At 36.3% G+C, this 22623-nt stretch overlaps 1 protein-coding gene across 3 annotated transcripts in view; it reads right to left on the reverse strand.

Moving 5' to 3' along the window:
• Positions 1–3536: 3536 nt before the first annotated feature.
• Phf14 (PHD finger protein 14) overlaps positions 3537–22623 on the reverse strand; it is a 141429-nt gene continuing 122342 nt past the window's right edge. For 2 of the 3 annotated variants that reach the window (XM_036181777.1, XM_036181774.1), the window contains one exon: positions 21347–21375. In XM_036181777.1, coding sequence (XP_036037670.1) covers positions 21361–21375 — 15 coding nt within the window. In that variant the 3' untranslated portion in view covers positions 21347–21360. Of the gene's footprint in view, positions 3735–21346; positions 21376–22623 lie in introns of those variants that run through there. The other variant, XM_036181779.1, reaches the window with a different exon arrangement.

Here is a 22623-nt window from a genome sequence, read left to right on the forward strand (position 1 = left end):
CTTTTAAAAAATACAACATATTTAAAAACAGAGCATGCAGGCTCGAGCTTCCAGCTTTTTAACTAATTCATACACCAATTTTTCCTATGAGAAATTTAAGGACGTTTACTCTAACATTCACTATCTTAAAGTAATGGGTGCATACTGTTTTAAAAAATATCTTAAAACTTTATTTGTTTTGGTGTATGTGTAGGTGTTGAAGTTGGCAGACAACTTTCCTGAGTTGGGTCTCTCCATCATGTGATCCTAGGAATCAAACTCAGGCTGTCAAGCTTGACAGCAAACACCCCTTTTCATTGTACCATCTTGCTGGCCCATGGAAAAACGTCTTTAAAGGGACAGCATAAAAAATTTTGAATAAAGATATCACTTAGGTAGAAATACTTGATGTGCCCACAGAATGGCTCTCACTATGTCTCTCATACTAACAGGTCATTTTATAAATGCAGGCATTTTTAAAAACATAGCAGATGACAACATACACAAATTTAATCAACTATTTGTTGATTTCTTGGAATGTCACAGAGAAACAACAGATGTTTTCATAGTTGGTCCATTATACACAGGATTCTATTCTGGAGCATAAAGAATAGGGTAGTTACACCATTTCCTCTAATTCACTTAAATAAAAGTCATACAATGAATCAATGCTGCCCAGGAGAGACAGCTCTGAGGTTAAGAGCATATACTGTTCTTGCAGAAGATAATTTGATTCCTTGTACCCTCTTGGTCTTCTCACAGTTAGAACTCTAGCTCCATGGGATCTGGCCTCTCTGGCTCTAAAATCTCTTGCACTCACATGCTGAAATGCACACACAGACAGGGTTAAAAATAATAAAAACAAAATAATGAATAAAAATCCTAAAAAATTGGTGCAGAGAGTTATAGGTGAACTAGAAAGAAAAGAAACACGTGGATATAAAGAAGTGTGGTATTAGTGGTTATTATGCAAAGACTGTGTGTTATTTGGGTGTAAGCCTGTTTGAGTTTAAACTCTTGCTGTTGCATAGCTTTGCTTCATTTATTTCCCATAAGCATCACATTGATCATTATTAAAATGGGAATACAACAGCATCAATCTCACATTCACAGGCACAACTGTCGGCATGACCCCAAATCCTGTGCTGTGCCTGTTAGGGTATGAAATACCTATCATTGCTTCTTTCAAAACGACAGCTAAGCACAGTGGCATGCATCTTTAATACTAAAACTCCAGAGACAGACAGGAAGATCTCTGTAAGTTCAAGGCCAGCCTGGTATACACTGTAAATTACAGGACAGCTAGGATTACACAGAGACACTTTCAAAACAAAAACAAACCAGTGCCAATACCCATAAAACACCAACGTGCAAATATAAGTATTCTGAAGTAGATGCATGTAGGAAATAAAATTTCTTGGTGATTTTGACATTGCTTATTTCAACACTCCCAACCCCCATGCAGACTCTGAACTGCTTTCTCAGCCTTTCTTTTGGCACAGTCCAGAATTCACCCAGGGAGTCTGCTTTGTAAGTTTGAGTTGCTTTCCTGATCTTGGTCAGATTGGAGGCTATCCTTCAATGAACTTGTTTTACCTACTTGCAGTTTTTCTCTCTTTCAGCTAACTGTATCACAGCTGCCAGCACATCCTCCTGTCACAAATTTCCTGAGCTTGTCAGATGCATGTGATAAAACATGACTCTGGGGAAAACACACCAATTCCATTCTCAGAGAGGACATTGTATGCTGGCATTCTCTTATAAGCCTCCCAAAGTTTTGCCCCATAGTGTAAGCAACCCTGCCTTTAATAATCAAACAAAGACATCTGCCAGAAATATTTGATTCTGCAAACTGAAATTAGATTCACTGCTCCTGCTGGAGCTGGAAAAGAACAGCTCAGAAGCTGGAATCAGGGAGGATAGTATGTCTTGAAAACACTAATGAAAATACGGATCAGAGATAGTTTGGGAAATTGGTAAGCCAAAGAAACACAGAGAGATCGTTTTTTGAAATAGCTGAGAAAAGTTCCTATGAACAGATACATAGATCCTTAGTAACTATTTTTAAAAAGATTGTGTGTGTGTGTGTGTGTGTGTGTGTGTGTGTGTGCGCGTGCGCGCGCATGAACTGAGGTGCCTGCAGAGGTCAGAAGTATTGCTGGGTCTGCCTGGGGCTGGCACTATAATGCAGCTGTAAGCCTCCTGACTTGGGTGCTGGGAACCAAACTCCAGTCTTCTATAAGAAGTAAGCATTCTTATCTATTGAGTCATCTCTCCAGCCCCCTTATTAAATATTTTATGAATTAAAAATCATGGCACTATCTCTGCTACCAAGAACTGTTACATTGTTTTCATTCTCTGCAAATTTAGAGTACCATGTGACAAGCTAATGCATCAGTATTTCCTGTGATAATGGATGGTTTTCCATGTTTCCATGCATGAACATTTCCTATTCTCTTTTTAATTATGTTGGTTGTCCTGGTTAGTATTGTCAATTTAACACAAAGCTAGGCTCATCTGGGAAGAGGGAACCTTAACTAAGTAAGTGCACAAATCATATTGGCATGTGGCCCTATCTGTGAGAGATGCCTTGACTGATAGTGGAGGATTCCCCCCATCTTTGGGTGGCACCATCCCTAGGCAGTTGGTTGGGCCCAGGATGTGTAAGAAAGCTAGCTCAGAATAAGCTAGACAAGTGAGCTAGTAAGCTGTGTGCTTCCATGGCTTCTCTTCCTTCATTCCTGTCCTGGCTTCCCTAAATGATGGACTGAGACCTTGAAGTGTAAACTGAAGTGAACCCCTTCCTCCCCAAAGTTGCTGTTAGTTACGGTGTTTATCATAGGAACAGGAAAGCAAACCAGAGCACTGGGTTTTCTTTCTATTGATAATTGGAATTCTGGTGAGGCCTGTTTTAAAGATGACAACAGAATATAGGAAAAAGAGTAAAAGACTCTCAAAAATCTCTAATGGCCAACCAGATATGATATTACTTAGGTCACAGGCAAAAGAAAATCCTGTTCTTGTATTCTGCAATTTCTTCCTTTTAAAAGCATTTCAAAGGCTGGTATGGTAGCCCAAATCTTCAGTCCCAGCATGGAGGCAGATGTAGGCAGATCTCTGAGTCTGATGACAGCCTGGTCTACATAGGGAGTTCCAGGCCCACAGAAGTACACAGTGAAACCATGTCTTTTTTTTTTTTTTTTTTTTTTTTTTTTTAAAGATTTATTTATTTATATATGCACGTATCCCCGGAGGCCAGAAGAGGGCACCAGATCTCCTTACAGATGGTTGTGAGCCACCATGTGGTTGCTGGGAATTGAACTCAGGCCCTGTGGAAGAGCAAGCAGTGCTCTTAACCTCTGAGCCATCTCTCCAGCCCAAAACCATGTCTTAAAAGAACAAAAACTGAAACAAACAAACAAACAAAAAAACCCCAAAAAACAAAAAAACCACCATCATCAACAAAACAACAACAACAAACAAAAGGGTTTAGTTAGAGGGTTTAGTTTATAAATCAAAGTTGAATTGTTTAAAAAAGTATACATTCCAAACACAAGCTATTTCAAGGACTTTATTGAGAACAATTTTGCAAATTAGATTTTACAATTTAACATTTTACAAACTAGAAATGTTATTTGCCTCAGCACAAGTTGTAAACTCTCCAGAACAACAGAAAACCCTTATTTTTTGGGATTTTTCTGATCCATGTTGGGCTCCTGAGATGCATTTTTTCTTTCAGCTTCATTTTCATCTTCCTGCAAAATAAATTTAGCAAACATGAAATTCTAAATTTCAGAGAACATTTCAGTCCAACAACACATTTAAAAACACTGTACTGTTCTGGTTCCAGAAACCTTAAGGAAAAGATTATACATCTATAATTATAAAGTCACTAACATTTAATAATAGTACATAGTATTTTGTTCTAAATGTTGATTAAAACTTCCTATCTGCCTTTAAAAACAAGCAATTTTATCAAGGCTTTCAGAATTACCTTCTGAACACCTGCTACTGAACAGTGCTCTCTGTGGTAAGAGAACCAGATAGCTTTACTTTGCTCTTTGATAAAAAACAATAAATTTAACTTCTAAGACACTTTATGTGCTCCAGCATGGCATTTTGGTTTCATCTAGCATACTTTCTTGACAGGTCTGTCAATTTTCCAATTACTTCTACCACCATATGTTATCTGAAGATCAGTCAGTTCTAAAATAGGAAACATGGGCATGTCATGCTGTAGAACGCTCACAATCTTCCACAGCTTCGATTCTATGTGGTGGCCCCATAATTCACATCAGTTTCCCATGGCACATGGTGGATAATAAAGTGACATCATAGCGTCTGCTACCACAGGAATGAAATGTGCCCTGCGCTTAATATTCAATGGTGACCTTCAAAGTATAAATAAGAGTCTGAAAAATATTTCATTTTATAATTGGTAACCTATCTTATTATACATGTTCCTTCAACAATATCCAAGTACCAAGCAGTCTTGCTTTTTGTTACTTTGGATTTATCACATATAATCTTTTACTTTCATTTTCATTAACTGAAATAGAGGAACTGCCTGAGATATTACTGAGTTAATTAAAGCGGAGGCAGAAATTCTCAAGTATCTTTAGATAAAGTTAATGCCAAAAATATCGTGTATCTCTGTATTTTAGAAAACCAAATTTAAGCAAACCAAATAACTTTGAGTTCTGCTTCGTGTCAATGCAAATCAAGGTATATATGTATTCGCTTTCTATGGGCAAAACAAAAACGAACAACAAAACTCTTTTCTACAATCAGTAAGGTGAAGAAAGCATCCTGTAGTTTTGTCTCTAACCTTCACAGCATTAATATTAGGAAAGCTGAGAAATGATCATTACTACCAACCATTCTGAAGCATTATAGATACATGAGACACCAGAGATAGGATTTTAATACCATCCTGGAATGCAACTGTGTATATTTTCCAACAACTATTACTATACGCCATTCCACCTTCTCCTCAACTTATCTCTAATGAGTAGATATTTCCCATCAACCAACACCTGAAGAAGTATAGTGAATAGGTAGCTGCTTACTTCTCTGCCTCCCACTGCCGCCTTCTAGTGAGACACTGTCACTGGATAAATCCAGTTGGTAGAGGCTGTGGTGGTCTGAAAGAAAACGCCCCCAGGCTCTGTGTGTTTGAATACTTGGTCCCAGCTGGTGGAAATGTTTTGGAAAATTGGGCAGTGCAGTACTGTTGGAAGTGTGTCACTGGTAGCTTTGTGGTTTTAAAAGGCTAGCCCTACCTCCAGCGTGCCCTCTTTGCCTCTTGCTTGTGGATCGAGATGTGAACTCTCAGCTGTTCCTGACACCACGGACCTTTGCTCTGCTATCACAACACTCTGGAACTGTAAACCAAATTAAACACCTCCTGTTCTAAGTAGCCTTGATCATAGTGTTTTATCATAGCAATAGAAATCTAAGACAGTGGCAAAGCATTTTGTTAAGTAGCACGAAATTTGTCAAGGTGCCTTTCAAAGCAGAGCTTCTTCTTCTTTATATTATATTCCTACCATCTAAGTGGATACAGTTAGCATACAATTGGCATCAATGTTTTCTGAATTTTATCAAATACCTGAGCTTAAAAATGAGAAGTGTGTGTAAACTAATGCATACTTTAAACAGGCGTATTATCACTCCTTACTCTGCAGTTATACTTTCAGCAATATTGATTTACAGTAACAGCACTGATAAAAAAAGGAAAGCAAAAATGCATGAAGCAGTATGTGGCAAAACAGCCATACATTTCAGATTTATTTTTATTTGTATATGTATGAGTGTGCTGCATGTATGTATGTATATCACATTCATACAAAGGACAGAAGAGGGTGTTACCTCCTAACACCGGGATTTCAGGTGGTTGTGAACTACCATGTGGATGCTGACAACTGAATCCATTGTCAATGCTCTCCATCACTGAGCCGTCTCCCAGTCCCCAGTACAGCCATTTAAAACTCTAACCTTTGCATCATGGGAAGCAGTGAAACCTTTCTCATTTGAACCGTCTGCCAAGTTCACAGACCAATATGACTTCCTGGTTAATAAACTGTATCTAACTTTATCTAGCAACCTCGACACTACTCCTAACTCAAAATACAAATGTAAAGGGGCTGTCGAAGTGGCTCAGCAGTTAAGAACACTGACTGTTCTTCCAGAATACCCAGGATCAATTTCCCTGAACCCTCATAGAGGCTCATAACCATCTGCAACTTCAGTTCGAGGGGATCCATCTGTTGCCCTCTTCTGTTCTCTGTGGGTACCACACACACATATATGGTCAGGCAAAACAAACAAACAAACAAACAAACAAAACCCAAAACAAAAAAACCCATGCACATGCAAAAATTAAAAATACAGATATAGAGATGTGGTAATAAGCCTGGAAAGCCTGAGGTCAAGGAAGTATCTCTATATTTTGCTTCTGTATTTAATGAGTAGAAACTATAGGAGAATACTATTAAGAAAAATACAAGTTTGCAATTTCCATTAAGTTACAAAGGGTTTAATATATGTAACACATAGCAGAAGTAAATCTGAAACTTATTACATTAGTACAACAGCAGTCTTCTTTGGTTGACTTTTCCTAATCAGGAAGCACTGTTATAAAGGCATGTCTCTTCTCTCACTGCCTTTACTTAGGACAGATACACAACTGTCTTGTCCCTTTCTTTATTCTGAAGACTTGTCTCTAAAATTTTGCCTCTTTATGTAAAAACACTTGTATAACCATCACAAGCCTATTACTTTGTATCACTACAGCTGTGACTTAAGTGTAGCAAAGGATCATGGAGGGCAGGAAAAAACAAGTCTAATTGCTGGGATGTAAACTGAACTTGCTGTAGTATAGTATAATATCATATAAAAACAATACTAATAGATTTTACCTTAAATAAATCATTCCATCTTGATCCTGTAAAGCTCTGATGGGACTGTCCTTTGGAAGTATGTATATTTAACAACGTAGGCCAAATTGATAAGAACTTTATATACAGTTCAAGCTTAACAAAACCATTCAGGCAACAGATCAAGTATCACTAACAAGTAAGTGCATAGTGAGTGCAACCGCCAAGGCAGACTTTCAGCACAGCATTCCCTTCTCCTCAACAGCAAATGCAAGCAGACACTGCCTCTCATGGCAGGGGCTTCACTTTGCTGAGCTAAGACATCTGCTTGTTTCCCAGTGAAAGAAGACCCTTGCTCCACGGATCGTTTTCTTAGTGACAGTCCCGACAAGTCTGACATTTGTTTCATGAAGGATCTCCGAAGCAACTGTCAGGAAAACACACCCTTTGGGGGTACCGGAAAGCGAAAGGCATGCTCTTAATGTTTGAGCTTGTTATTCAAACTCCAGAAATCATATTGATTCCAGCGACCTCATAGTTCTTCTAATCAGACATGGAATTTTGGAAGTGTATATTCATTTGACAGTAACACCCATAACACCAAATGACTATGTTTCAGTGGCCTCCTTGGTTTTTTTTTTGTTGTTGTTGTTGTTGCTATTGTTTTTTGTTTTTACTGACAGGACAAGAAGGAGGGGAGTCATCATTTCTAGGCACATGAGGGACACATAATAATGGTCTAGTGAGCTAGGTGGCAGGGAATGATGAGTTATTATGAAAGAGAAATAAGTATAAACACTTGTCATGTTTGTCAAAGGGGTATCCTTACTACTGCACTGCACTTGCAAGATTTCTTTTAAATGGCATTACGCTTGTGCCAATGATTTGAAAAGGAGACTTCTATTGCCCCTTACCAAAAAATGCACTTGGCTTTTGATAGTAGTTCGAAGACTTGATGTGAATTAACAAAACCTATGCTTTTTTTCTTTTCTCTTAAGAGGAAATCAACTCCAAGCAATGGCCAATTATTTTAACATCTGAAGATTCCACTGTTCAGTTGTTTTGTGGACTCAAGTTATAGTTTACAAATAAAGACATTAGGCTTACCTTGTAAACTGCCATGTCTTAAAGGACTTCTTTTAAAAGTAAGGTTATAAAAAGGCACACAATTTCCTGGCTCTTCTTTGCATGTTTATAACACAGTAAATACCATGTTAGCCACATGATCAAGATCGATGCCACCTACTTAGTATCACTACACCAATGTGACACACTAAAAAGAGGACATCACCTCTAGCCTGTAGTGTCTTTCCTTTAGCTAGCTAACCGCTGTAAAGCAACCAACAGATATTCCAGAAAACAAATGAATGGTGATGTGCAAAAATGCCACGGTCGGGGATGACAAAACTTGGAACCATCACAATTGGAGAAGATTAAGGTAGCATGATTACTTTATGCAACCTGGAATACTGAACCATAAAATGACCAGTGGGAAAACTGAAAACATACCATAGGGTCATTAATAAAATCATCTGCTGTTAACTTCCTAAGTAATTGTACAATGGTTACATAAGATGGAAACCGTACAGTCACCTAGACAAAGGAAGCTAGGCTAGGAATTTGTAAAATGTTAAATGTTTTGAAATTAAAAACACTTAAATATTAAATAAATGGCTACTTGCTCTAAATTATATTAACTTACTGTTTTAAATAAAAATAAAGTATATAAAACATATGGGAAAGACTTTTATAAGGAAAAGACCAAGACACCCATACCTCTATACTTAAAAAGCTAAAAATAGCTTTTTCTTTCTATTGCTCTACATAAAATTCCTTCCCTAAGGACCTGAACTGCTAAGTGATATTATTGCTTTATTTTATTGCCTGTGGGATTTTATATTTTCTTACATATTCACTGTGAGCAGAGGTTACTTTCCTAACTAGAAAACATGTCCTTTATCAAGTCTTTACAGTTTGACCATACAAACTATTTCTAGAAATAAGTGAGAAATATGAAGAGCTGTTTACATAAAGAGTGAAATCAGCTGTATTTACTTTCCCAACCATGATATTCACAGTGAAGATGCTTGCTGTTACTGCAGTTAATCAAAGTGAGGTACAGATAAGCACTAGCTGGAAATGTTTCTCTATTGTTCAAAACAAAACTTCTATATAAAATTTCTTTGATTAATAAGAGAAGGAATAGCTATTGAAGTTGGATTTTAAATTTATAGTAACAAATATGTCTGTTTTAATATTTGCTTTAAAAAATAAGTTGTGTATCTTTTAAAGATATATTGTTCTAAAAGTTTGCAGTTAGTTGGAAGAAGAAGAAGAAGAAGAATTAGCCTTTCTCAGAGATGAGACTCCTTTCTTGCTGCTCAATGCACAGTGGTCAGGGTTGAAAACATACACACACAAACCAACAAAAACAGGTTCAGCAGGTTATATTTAGTGTGCATGCGTGCGTGTGTGCGTGTGCGTGTGTGTGTGTGCGTGTGTGTGTGTGTGTGTCTGTGTGTAACAATCATAACAAAGGCACGGCTATCGTCTTGAGAGCAGTGGGATGGAAGGGGTTAGAAGGAAGACAGCTGGGAGGAGCAGGTAGGAGGAGGGGAGAAATGATATACTTCTATTTCAATTAAAAACCTATTTTTAAAAAGTTTGTAGTCATAGAAGAGGGGAAGAAAAGCAATACATCCACACTGCTTTAAACTGCACTCCAACACCACTTTCTTTTACTAACTTCTTTTAAGTTATTATTATTGTGGTTGTGTATGATGTGTGTGGGGGCATCCATTAATTTTAACTCTCAACAATATTTAAGACCATGCTTTACTATAGCCAACATGCTAGTGCTGCACAATGATGAAAAATTTATCTTAATAACTGGAAAAATACCGAAGATAATGAAAATGTTTCAGGGAAAATGAACACACTGCATACTTCAGACTAACATTAATTGGAGTTTTTAATGCTTTACAGTTTCACCATAATTCTTTAGATGGTGCATTTACTTTATAGTAATAAACACTTGGGCCATTAAGTAAAGTGTAAAACGTGTGTGATGTGCTACATTTAACAACCTTTGGCCCCTTCCTATAATTCTGCATTCAGTTTTCCAACGCACTGAATAAGTAACTGAGGACTCTAATTACATTTCCTGACTTTGCATATTTGAGATTCTTATTTCATTCCATACAAAAGACAATTAATCTACCATTTTACAACTGAATTCCAACTTTAGTGGACCATGGTAGACACTGAAATGAACTTACAAGAAATGCTTAATTAAATTTACTGTAAAAAGTATATGGACTTTTCTTATGTCAGAGTTGCATACCTAATTAAAAATTCTAGAAAAATACTATAAAATTAAAGTAACATTAGATGCTCGGAGTAAAAATCAGCTCAACTAGGACTATCAGTAAGAGGGTGGAGGACTAGGGTACTGCTCGGCGGTGGAGCTCTTGTCTAGCACCTTTGAGCCCCAGGTTCCATCCCTAGCTTCTCAAAAGTGGAGTCTTTTACTTCTTCATTTTCAAACAAAAGACAGTAAAAGCAATCATCTTACTCAACCTCATAAAAGTTTATTCTTTATTTTAGCAACAAGTAAAACAGAAAAATGGAAGCGGGGCATTTCTAATTTCATTTCTGACAACACACGGATATCTCTTTTAAGTATTTTCTGCACTTCTTACTTTGTGAATCTAGAGCAGAACTTGCAGAATTTCACTAAGTCTTCAGCCCTCCTGTTACTTTTTCTTTTTTTTAAAGGTTTATTTATTTATTATGTATACTGTATTCTGCCTGCATGTGTCCCTGCAGGCCAGAAGAGGGCACCAGATCTCATTACAAGTGGTTGTGAGCTACCATGTGGTTGCTGGGAATTGAACTCAGGACCTCGGGAAGAGCTCTTAACCACTGAGCCATCTCTCCAGCCCTACTTTTTCTTAATAGTAACTTTTGATAGTATGGACATGAGATAGTTCAAAAAGACTTTGGAGTTTTCCTATGTGATGTGAGACCAAGAAGGAATCTGACTTGCCAGGGAAGAGAGGCTCTAAGAATTGGAACAGCCATCTAAGGAGGTACAATTTAAACTAAAGGAAATGAAATCATTCAGTGGCAGATCCAGATCCAGCACAAGCAGGACTAAAAGAAAGAAAATGGTATAAAATGATAGCAATTAAGCTACAGAAAACTCTTGATGAGTTGAAGCCCAATTTACTAAGAATTAGACATAAACACCATAGATAAAACTATTGTGATCTTAAACATAAGGATTTAAAGTATTTTAATATTTTAGTTTTTGAGAATTCCATACATGAGTACCATATCCGCATTATTTTCAGCCCTTCCTCTCCCCTCCAAGTCCTCCCATTTCCTCCTATTCCCTCTCAGATTCATGCTGTTTTCTAGAATTATTAGTCTCACCCCCCACACACACACCACTGAGTCCACTTAGCAGTGTTACTCAAGTGTATGTGCATTAAAAGCTAATCTACTTCAATATTTTCAATTCCTTAAATACTGTTATCTATGGAAGCCAGACAATTGTAAATATTTTATAGGATAATTCTGATGTTAAAGAACAACATAGTATCTAAGTAATCAAATACTCAAATAATAGGGTTTTTTCAGGTTGGAAATTCAAACAATCTTAATTGAGAATTTCTGCAATATACAGTGTCTTTATTAAAGAAATTTTAATTTATTCCTTGCAAAAGCTACATGAGACTCAAAGACAGTTTTAGACTAAGCTGACTGCGACCATGATATGTATGGAAAACCTCTTTCACTTTCTTCCCTTTCTCCTCAGTCACCAAGTCATTAAAGCAAAAATGTTTCCAAGGTTGTTTCAGTGAATGATGGTCACAGAGACAAGAGAGTGACATCAATTTCTTCACTAGACCTAACCTGTCTGGAGACTTAGAGTAAAACAACTCTTTGGATTGTCTTCCAAATATAAAGGATCTGGAACTCCTTTGTGAAAAGGAAATATTTAACTTCTTAGTGGAAAACCCTACAAATCCCATGCCAACTGATGGTCAGGGTAGCATCAACAGGAATATATACGGTATATTCCACTGCCACACACCCTGAGAGCAATGGTAAGGTAGGCCAGAGACTTCTCATTAACATACAACTTGCCTAATCATGAGAACATACTAGAAAAATACAAATGGAAGCCAAGTGGTGGTGGTGCATGCCTTTAATCCCAGCACTTGGGCGACAGAGGCAGGTGGATCTCTGTGAGTTCAAGGCCAGCCTGGTCTACAGAACAAGATCCAGTACAGCCAGGGCTGCACAGAGAAACCCTGTCTCAAAAAACAAACCAACCAATAGACAGGCAACAAAGATGAAAATGGAAAGACATTATACCAAATAACTGAGTGCGCCAAAGCCATGACACAGGGTCGAATAGGGAACCATCACCAACTGGAAGACCCAACTGATGAGACAAAAAGTGAGCCCTGACTGAATCGTGTCAGAGAAGACAGACAAGTGGCAACACTGGCAAAACCTAATCAACACCAACATGTCCTCCAGAGTACTGTGCTAAGGTTTCTGTTTTCTGGCTGGTAATTCATCTGTAAGTTGATCAAGAGAAACTGGGCAAGAGCATAAGTACTCTCTGTACCACTTTTACAACTCCTTTATAATCTAAAGTCATCTCAACACAAACACTACAGGCAAATGAACGGCCAACACTGTGAAGTAAAGATATGTTGATCTTAAGTACTGTGAAGTTAGTGTTGAAATAGCACTCAGGGAAATTCTTCCTTGAGATGCCTATGCCCACATGGGTGCACCTTCAGCTTTCCCTGACCCCCTCTCTTTCTAATAATCTCTGTACTTAATTAATGTCTGTATTTAAAATGTCTTCACAAAACTCTTAACTCTGCCTCAAAGACAATTCAGAAGTACTCAGTTACAAATAATGAAGCTTAGGTATCTCCACAGTATCAACAGCTCATTACAGACACTACACTAAAATCAGTATTTATTGCCTGCAAGAAAATTAAAGTTACTGAGTAATATTTCACTAATGAAACTCACTATCATGTGTTTTATTTCTTACACTTTAAGAACATGATTTTATTTCTTATGGTTTAGAACATGATTCAACTGTATTGTGACAAATGTAACACATGATCGGTTTTTATTGTCCACTATATTTTCTTTGGCTATTATTCTAATTAATTATGATATTTTACTTTAATATCTTGAATTGAGTTTTTCAAAATTCCTATTATATAGAGGAAAAGAAGCACTTTCAGTTATCCACAGGAACAACCTCTGCAATATTGAAAACATTGGCACCAACTGTTTGAGAAGCATCTTTGTTGCAGGAATCTTAAAGGTCTTATTAATGAAACTCAAAACCGAGGCCAGTTATTGGGGTGATTGCTGGAAGATCAGAGACACAGAACAAGCCACGGACGGCTATCTCATCTTGCTAGTTCCTCAGGTGATCCTGTTTCCTCGGGCTGGAAGCTTCTGAGTCCTCCACATGAATCTCAGCTGAACTGTGTTGCTCTAAAACCTGAACGCTTAGCCAACCAAATGCTTAACTAACTAAATGCTTAACTCCTATAGTTCCTGGTCCTCACGCCTTATATACCTTTCTCTTTCTGCCCCCACTCCCTGGGGTTAAAGGTTGTGTTTCTGGGATTAAAGGCGTGGGTCACCATGCTTAGCTGTTTCTAAAGTGGCCTCGAACACACAGAGATCCACCTGGCTCTGCCTCCCAAGTGCTGGTATTAAAGGCGTGCACCACTACCGCCCAACTTCTGCTATAGCTTGCTCTGACCCATTTTCTAGCCACCATTTCTGGCTCTGTTCTAGTGGCTGTCTGTTCTCTGACCCCAGATATGTTTATATCAGGGAACACACAATATCTTCCCTTTCTGCTGCTGTTGGCTTATCGACGGGCTTCTTACTAATTCAACATGCTTCTCATTTTAGAAAGCTGGAATACATTTTGATCCTATGACATCACGTAGGGAGAGTTTATTTTTTAGTGATTGATATTGTACAAAGTTGGGCTATGATATAAAAATAATACACTTTCCTCTCTCCAAAGATCAGTTTCATGCATCTGCAAGATAAGTTGTTTCTCAATCTAACATAAACTGCTTTTTTATTAAGACAAACTCAACATCAAGGGCTAAACCTTCAGAAATAAACTTATTAGGAATCAAATTATTAAAACTTTACTCTCAAATGATCTGACTAAATTGTCTCAAATATACTTATTTCAACTTGAGTGATATTTTCCCCAGAGTGAGCCCATTAATCTTCACTGTTTTATTAGAAATTAATAGCTCATTAGATTTCCAAGTAACATACCTCCTATGGCACATTAACTTTTTATGGAATAAAAAGAGGATATTGTACTTCAAGAAAAAATTTAAATACTACATAGAAAATTACATGCAAAAAAACCTACTACAGTGGTACTTTATTATCAGGGACAAACATATCAGGTGTATTTTTATCTCCTGAATTTACAGATTATCTCTTTGCTACTGAGTTGCTTTAAAATTAAAATTTAAAATCATTTGCTTTAAGTTGTTACTATAATGAACTCATCTACTGGTATGTATTTAAATGATTCACAAATGTAGGCCAGTTGGCAAGATTCAAAGCACTTATAAAGCTTATATGACAATGCATCATTTAACCAATGGTTTCTTTAAGCAGCTAATGATTCTATTGGTATAAAGTACTTCTCAATGTTTTATAATCTAGAATATAAGCCTAGGAAAATATTATTCCATACAATGAAACTTTCAAATATCTCATTTGAAAATAAAAATATGTAAGCCATCTATACAACAATCCCTAGTCAAATAACCAAATAACTATGTGATGACACTGTATTGAACTTAAAAAAATAAAAGAAAAAGTTCCCACCTATATAGTCCCCACAACATGAGCTATTGAAACAATGTATTATTCTAAGACACTGAAATTATGATATGTAACATGTAAAGAAAATAAAGGACTATTTAACTTTTAGGAGAAAGATCTAAGGGAAATATTCTATTGTGGAGATTTGACTAACATATTTCCCATAGTCCAGGCATTTGAATACTTGGTCTCCAGTTGGCTATTTGGGATATGTGGCCTTGCTGGAGAAAGTATGCCACTGGGAACAGGCTGTGTTGTGTCAAAAGACTGATGCCATTTTAAGTGCTCTCCTCTCCTCTCCTCTCCCCTCCCCTCCCCTCCCCTCCCCTCTTCCCTTTTCCCTCTCCCCCCCTCTCTCTCTCATAAAAAGCACATACAAAAGTATGTGTATGTGTAGTCTATAGCTCAAATGATGTTATACTGAGGAAATAATTATGATGTTTTGACCCCAAATACCTATAAACAAAAGGTCTGGAGTCAAATAAACCTATGTAAATCCTGCTTTAGTATGTGGTGTTGGTATGACCTCAGAAAAGACAACGTGACTCCCAAACTCCATTTCCTTAGCTGCACAATGTGAGACCAAAGCCAGAAAGGAGGAACCTCAAAGAATGCCTTCAGGGTTAATTAAAACAACAACAACAACAACAACAACAAAGTACATGCCCAAGTAAGCTCAAGTACACACAAGCATCAGAAGGCCAAGGAAGTCTGGCCTGAGGTGAAATGTTAGACTGGCCATACAGGCTGACCCTGCTACTTCAGCTTGTCCGAGACGCCATTGGAGACATTAAGAATTTAAGCTTCCCAAGTTGATTTTGAGGTTAAACTCATTCTCTCTGTAGTCTAAAGAAAGGATGGGTAAAACTTAAGGAGACTATAAAGATGTAAAGAAGTAGACTGCAGCAACACATCAGGAATGCTGGTAAGTGGGAGTCCGGCACATATGATAGAAATAATACCATATGCTTGGGATTAGGGTGTCCAGATCAGTATGGGGAAAACAAAGGAGAATAATTAGTAATGATCTCTCTATATATTTTTCCTTCCTTTTGCTCTTGCCTTTTCTTTTGTTTTGAGACAGGCTCACTATGTAGACTTAGTGAACTTGGAGATCCACCAGCCTCTTTCTTCCCAGTGTTGGATCAAAGGTATGCACCACCATGTCTGGCCTAATTTTTCTACTTTTAACCTTAAAGAATTTTAGAATTTAATTGGGAAAAACTATGGGGAAAGTAAATTATTGAAGTAGGGAAGGACCAAGAATTCTATTTTGTCAATATTAAGTTCTTCAGGTATCCAACATAGGTATAAGTTCAACATTTAAATAGTCAATAAAATTTTGACTTGGGAGAAGAGGTCAGAGACAATAACAGAAAACTGAAAGTCCGCAACTCAGGCTTATTCTGAGACTAAAATCATCCAGAAACAGAGATGAATAGATAAGGAGTCTAAGAACCAAGTCCTCAGACTACAACTTGAACAAAGATAAAAAATTTAGTTATGAATACTGAGAAGGAACTGCCAGCTGTGAAGAAAATCAAGAAAACAAAGGTTACAGAAATCGTAAAACATTTCAAGGGGGAATGTTCAACACTGTCAAACAATGTGAATCAGCCAAGGGGATAAATACTGAGTCTGACAAGAAGATGTTAAGAGATAGTAACAAGAGCTACTTCAGTGAAGCAACAGGTAATCAAGTCAGACTGATGTAAGTTTTTACAAAGGGTCTCAGGGCTTCTAGTATGCAGTCCATTCTTTGCTTTTAGTTTCAGCAACACAAGTATCATAACTGTAGCTATAGCTGCCGTTGAACCATATCTCTGAATATCTCTGAACCATAATTGAACTGTATCTCTGAATATCTCTGAACCATAATGGAAAACCAAAAGAAACATAATAAAGTCACTTCTGATATACTTGAGTGGCTGGTAAGTTAGGATTTTTATCTCCTATACTTACTCAAACTTTGTTTTAGCCATGAAATTATGTTGCCAATCCTAAGGAACGTATAAGAGGCCTTTTATATTGGATTTGCAGCTTCAGGTGAAAAAAATCAAAAACAAAAACAAAATAACAGGAAGAGCCATGACATTGATTTGAACAGAGTGAGCTGACTGCAATTACTATAAGAACATATTTCAGCACCTCACTTTGGCTTTATATAAATTCTAGTTATGTGAACAATGACCACATGGATCATAATGTATATGGAGAAGGAAAACTCTAATAAACAGTCAAGGTCTACTATAGGAATTCTTAAATACTTACTATAAAATGCTATAAGTTGGCATAAACAAACCATATTGTCATAAACAGTACCTGACACAATATTATAATGCTGTAATATATTAAAAAAAAAAAAAAAACCTTGAGTTTAGGACTAAAAAGATGGCTCGGCAGTTAACAGCATGGGTGGTTCTTTCAGAGGACCCAGTGTTCCATTCCCAGCAACCCCAAGGCAGCTCATAACCTGTAACTCCAGTTTCAGGGGTTCTGATGTCCTCCTCTAGCATCTACGGGCACTGCACATATGTAGTGCACAGATGCACATGCAGGCAAAATGCCCACACATGTGGGATAAAAAGTTAAAAAAGAAAAATAGTTTAAACTCATTTCAGAGTTTCTCTGCTACTTCAGAAATTAACCTTGGTATAAAATATGGACTATTGTCTAATGTATTCAACAAAAATGAAAAAAAAGTAAAATGCTTAATGTTATATGATGAGAATTTACTGTTAAAAAGGATTGTATGATATCCAGAATACCTATAAAGCAGGTTTCTTTTTATGTTCTTTTGTGTGTTTCATTAAGATACAAATGAGTAAGTGATTAGAAAACTAGTTGCTTTACTGGTTTGGTGAAATTAAATGTATTAATGTACAGTGTTAAAAAGTTGCTATTGATATGTATCAACTGCTTTAAGCAAGAGCAGGGCTAAAATGAGAGCTGTGTTCCCAGAAACTCTAACAATTACATCAACAATTACACACTATTATAAAATAATTTCAAAATGCTGAATATTTTTCTGATACTGGCAAATCAACATTCGTGGAAATTGCAGTTTCAATCCACTGAAATTTATAGCTGCACCATCGTGACTTTTTGTTTTGTTTTGTTTTTTTGAGACAGGGTTTCTCTGTGTAGCTTTGCACCTTTCCTGGAATTTGCTTTGGAGACCAGGCTGGCCTTGAACTCACAGAGATCCACCTGCCTCTGCCTCCCAAGTGCTGGGATTAAAGGTGTGCGCCACCACCACCCGACTTTTTAAAAGATGTGAAATCTTCATATATGAAGGTTACTAGTGTACAAGAACTGTTTTTCCTTCTATGTTCTCAATGAAACGACTGATGGGATTTCCAAATGGAGTGGAGGTGGAATATGCACTATCCTGTGTTCTTCCACGAAGTTTATTTCTTAAGTTCCAGACCATGGCCAAGTGGCAACCATGCTATGATATTCCATTATCAGAGTGCATAGGAGCAATAGAGTTCTAACAATTTTATAACAAGGCCCTTCTCACAAAATCCCACATTTTAAATGGAACACTAATTCACTGATGAAAACAGATTCCTCACAATCACTGACAGGCTCCACCAGGACACTGGGGATTAAGGTCCTAACACATGATACTTGGAGGACACAGTCAAGCCACAGCAGTAGTAACCTCTAGGAGATAGATTTTGACTTGTTCTTATTTGTACAAATCATTTATAGAAAGCATGTGGTACTTACATTATCTGAACAAAACAATACACTGAAACCCAGCTCTGAAAGTAATCTGCCACTTTAAATAAGGAATATGAAAAAAATTAGAACAAATTAACATCACATGGTTATTACAGAAAACCTGTTAAATGTATATAGTTTATTTGCAAATGATTACAGCATACCATCTTTAAAAAGTTATATAGGAATGCATTTTAATTCACATATCAGAGTTCATTAAAATTTTGTTTTGCACCGAGAGAAGCCAATATGAAACCAAAGACAAGAAATGCAAGCCTAAAATCTCAGTACAAGATGAATATTTCTAACACAACTGAGATGTTATTCTTAAGTGTTTAAGAAGTATGGATTAAGTAATAATATAGTTATGTTCATATTATATACAAATATTTAGCTGTCCACAGAAATCTAAGCAGTAGTTAAGTGATAGGGATATACTTTCTGAGTGAGGATTAAAGAAATTCTAGATTCTCAAACTCATATACTTGGTAAACAGAGCATTAACTAAATAGGCATTAGGTCATTAGGTAATGTTATCACTGTGTTAAAAAAAAAGATAGCAGTCTGTTCTGAGAACTTATGCAGAAAACCATGTACTATTAACATAACCGTTTCAGGGCTTTCTTACTTTTCTCAAGAAAGAAATGGCGATGTTATCTCAGTTAGAAGCTTGCAGGTGAAGTGATTTAGATGGTTTTCTTTTCCACACAGTATCAGTATAAGGTATGTTTTTTCAGCAATGAATTATAGCTGCTACTTCAAACCTATTCTATCTGAATCTTCTAGCCCTGAAACCTGAGAAAGCATAAATATTTATTCTATATAAACAGAGAAGATACAATATGCAGATAAAATGGTGCATTATGGCACATTGAATAATGGCTATGTACACCATCATAAGAACAGAAAAGGTCATCAAGTATTACCACTGGCTTGGAAATCCAAGATGGCTAAAGTTGCCAAGAAAACTAAACATTGGAAGTTTTATGTATTTGGGGTATTTTGTATTTGTGTTTCCCAAGTTTTATTAATAAAAAATTTAATGTATAAAGCAAAGCATTTATTGGAGAAAATTCAGTAATAATGTAATATCACAGCAACATCCCCAAGCTGAAAATTAATAAACAGCAAACCTATTTGCTTAATTATCTACTTTATCCTTTTTATCCTTGCCATTTCTGCTGTTTAAATATTCAATCTATAGCCTCTTAAAATTTAGTAAGTAAGTAATTCTCACAGTTGGCCAACGGGAGGAAAACATACTGGGACTTCAGATTTTATTTTTCCAATCATGAAGCAGCATTTTTCAATTCTGGCAGGCAACACAGGAAAAGAAAGTAGTGGAAGTAAAAAAAAAAAAAAAATCAAATAATGAGGTCATAGAAGACAAATATTTAAAACTTATAAGGCTGAAAGCAAACAAGTTCAAGCTAGGTTTAAAAATTGAAACATGAAAATACTAATTTTTAGGTAGAATCTGCACCACTGCACTGGCGCAACATGAATCTAATTTCAAAAATAAAATCTGTTTAACTGATTAAACTTCCTGTGGCAATCATATATCAAATCAGGTTCTGGTGAACTGCAAGTAATGTAACATGGTGCAAGGAAAATTCAATTTCTTATTTTGTATCAAACCAAATAAAAACATGATTTACTTTTGACAGATCCTAAACAATAAAATGAAAAATCTACACAAAGTGTGCAACAAAATAAATTTCAGTTTTTCCTAGATTATGACTACTTCATTCTGTGTCTATATTAACATACCCAGAAACTCAATAAAAACATGTAGACCTATGAATCAGTCTAGATTGTACTCAAATAGCCAGCACATCCTAGTCTTAACAAATACATGGATTTAGTCAGTTATGAGTATTTGTTTAAAGGTGACATGGAACAGAACAGCTAAAACTGAACACAGGAAGGACAAGAAGGGTAAACTTCAGTGTGTCTATACCACATATCAATGTATAGACAAGTAGGGTTTTGTGACTTCCTGCTCACAATGATACATTAGTACTTTACTAGGAACAGTGAACTAAACCACTGTTTGTATGGAAAAACTTACCAAGTCTCTCATATTCTGCAGTCATGTGCCTTAAGTTAATGTCTTAGATGATATCAAGTTACCTGCCATACTTATGTTTTCTCATTTATTTTTCACTTATTCAAAGACAAAGACAAAATTCTTGGCACACTACTTACCTTTTAACATTTTAAATTACTAATCCTTCAGGATTAGTGTGAAAAAGATTCACTGTTCATTTAAATACAATTCAACTTATCAAAATCCTTTCAATCCAATTTCAAACCAAATACTAATGTATTTATCTTTATTTTCCTTTAAATATGGAATTCACCAGAATGTGACAATTAGTTCACTTATTTATGGTAACTTGATCACATTCTTTCATAGGTCCACATGGAAAGTTACTTAAGTCAAGAACAGAGCTGAAAACCTAACCCTCTTACAACATGACACCAAATAGCAAAAGAAAGAAATGAATACATAATGAAATGTAGTGACTCTGAAGGATAAAATTCAAATGAAGGTCATAGAAGTATACATTTTAAAAACAACAATGCCAAAATTAGTTTAATCTTTCTTAATATTTCTCTGTAGTTACTAAATCTTTAACTTTAAAAATAACTCATTTCAATGTTTGAGGGAATTTTAAAGTTACTCAAGCCAGTCCGTTTCTGTGAAGAGGAAGAATGTATCTGAAAAGTTTTCTACAGTTTTTCTCATGTATTTATTAGTATATACATAAAATCAGTAATTTTACCTTTTATATTCTCTTTTTCCTGAAGAAAATAAAGAATATCTCTAGAGGCTTCACTTTTATAAATCTTAAAAAATTTCAGACTGAAGGAAAAAGAAAATTTTATTTTAGAAATATATTTCTTAAGAGATTAAAAATACAAGGGGAAAATAACAGTCATTTATTTGTGCCTGGATGGGATGGTCTGGTTACAAGTTCTCTTAAGTCACAGGTTTTGAAATTCAGTTAAAAAGAAGTAAAACTGAAAAACAATCTCAAAAGCAGTATTAGTTGGAATTTTAGTGGCAATGAGACAAATGAAAATGAGGCTAAGTGTCAAATTCAGAATGGAAGCCGGCAAACTGTCAAAGAGGGTAAAAGCAATAAAAATATGCTCCTCAGCCCAGGCTCCGGCTGGGTCTGCAATCCTAGTACTCAGTGACTTAGACGATCACAGAAAGAGCAGCCTGCACATGGCAAGCTCATGCTCAGCTTGGGCTTCAAGGTGAGCTTAAAGTCAGCCTAGGATGCATAGGACCTCATCTCAACATCAAAAGGAAAGCTATTCGACTAAGACTCAACAGTATTCACATACTTCTTTCTTGGATATTATCCTGAAACTTCAAGTGAAATGTTTAGCAATTAAATATTATTATAGCAACACATATGTGATGTCATTGACTCAATGTGTGGATGTGTCAAATGGTTGATACTATGTTGAGCTTTCAATAATTACAAAGTGATCTGAAATCTTATTTGGTATCTGTGGATTAAAGCTGTTCTCTGGCTCTCTACGAGTTTAATAAATTCATTGTCAAAAATGCACCAACACACCAAATCTACTTACTGAACCCTAAGGTTCAGGAGCCCAGCACACTGAAGACTATATGCAGTTCATGTTGACACGGCTGAGTGGGAGCTATCAGCTGCTTGCTACCTCTGCCCAGCATCACGACAGTGTTGTACAGACTGTAGCTCCAGGAAGAGGTCAAATGTCACAGTTCTAAGTAAGGTTTATATTAAATGTATAACTCTTTCACATTGCCATAATGCCAAAAAAATTATAAACTAATTATCATCAGTGAGAATTATCTGTCTTAGCATGCATGGCTTATAATTCCAATGAAAAGCAGCAGACAATAGTAATAAACAAATCTGTTGTTTATTTACTTGTCAATTCCTATGCCCACTCTGTACAAAACACAAAAGTGGCTTTGAAAAAAACCCCAGCTTCACACCTAATATTACGGAAATATTAATAAGGCAATACTGAGGAAGAGATCAAGACCAAGGTGATTCATGCTGGTGTTTCTTAACTGTTCTTTTCCCCACCATCACCTCAACCACTTCTT

This window comes from Onychomys torridus, chromosome 3, assembly GCF_903995425.1.
Source record: "Onychomys torridus chromosome 3, mOncTor1.1, whole genome shotgun sequence".
NCBI classification, from domain to species: domain Eukaryota; kingdom Metazoa; phylum Chordata; class Mammalia; order Rodentia; family Cricetidae; genus Onychomys; species Onychomys torridus.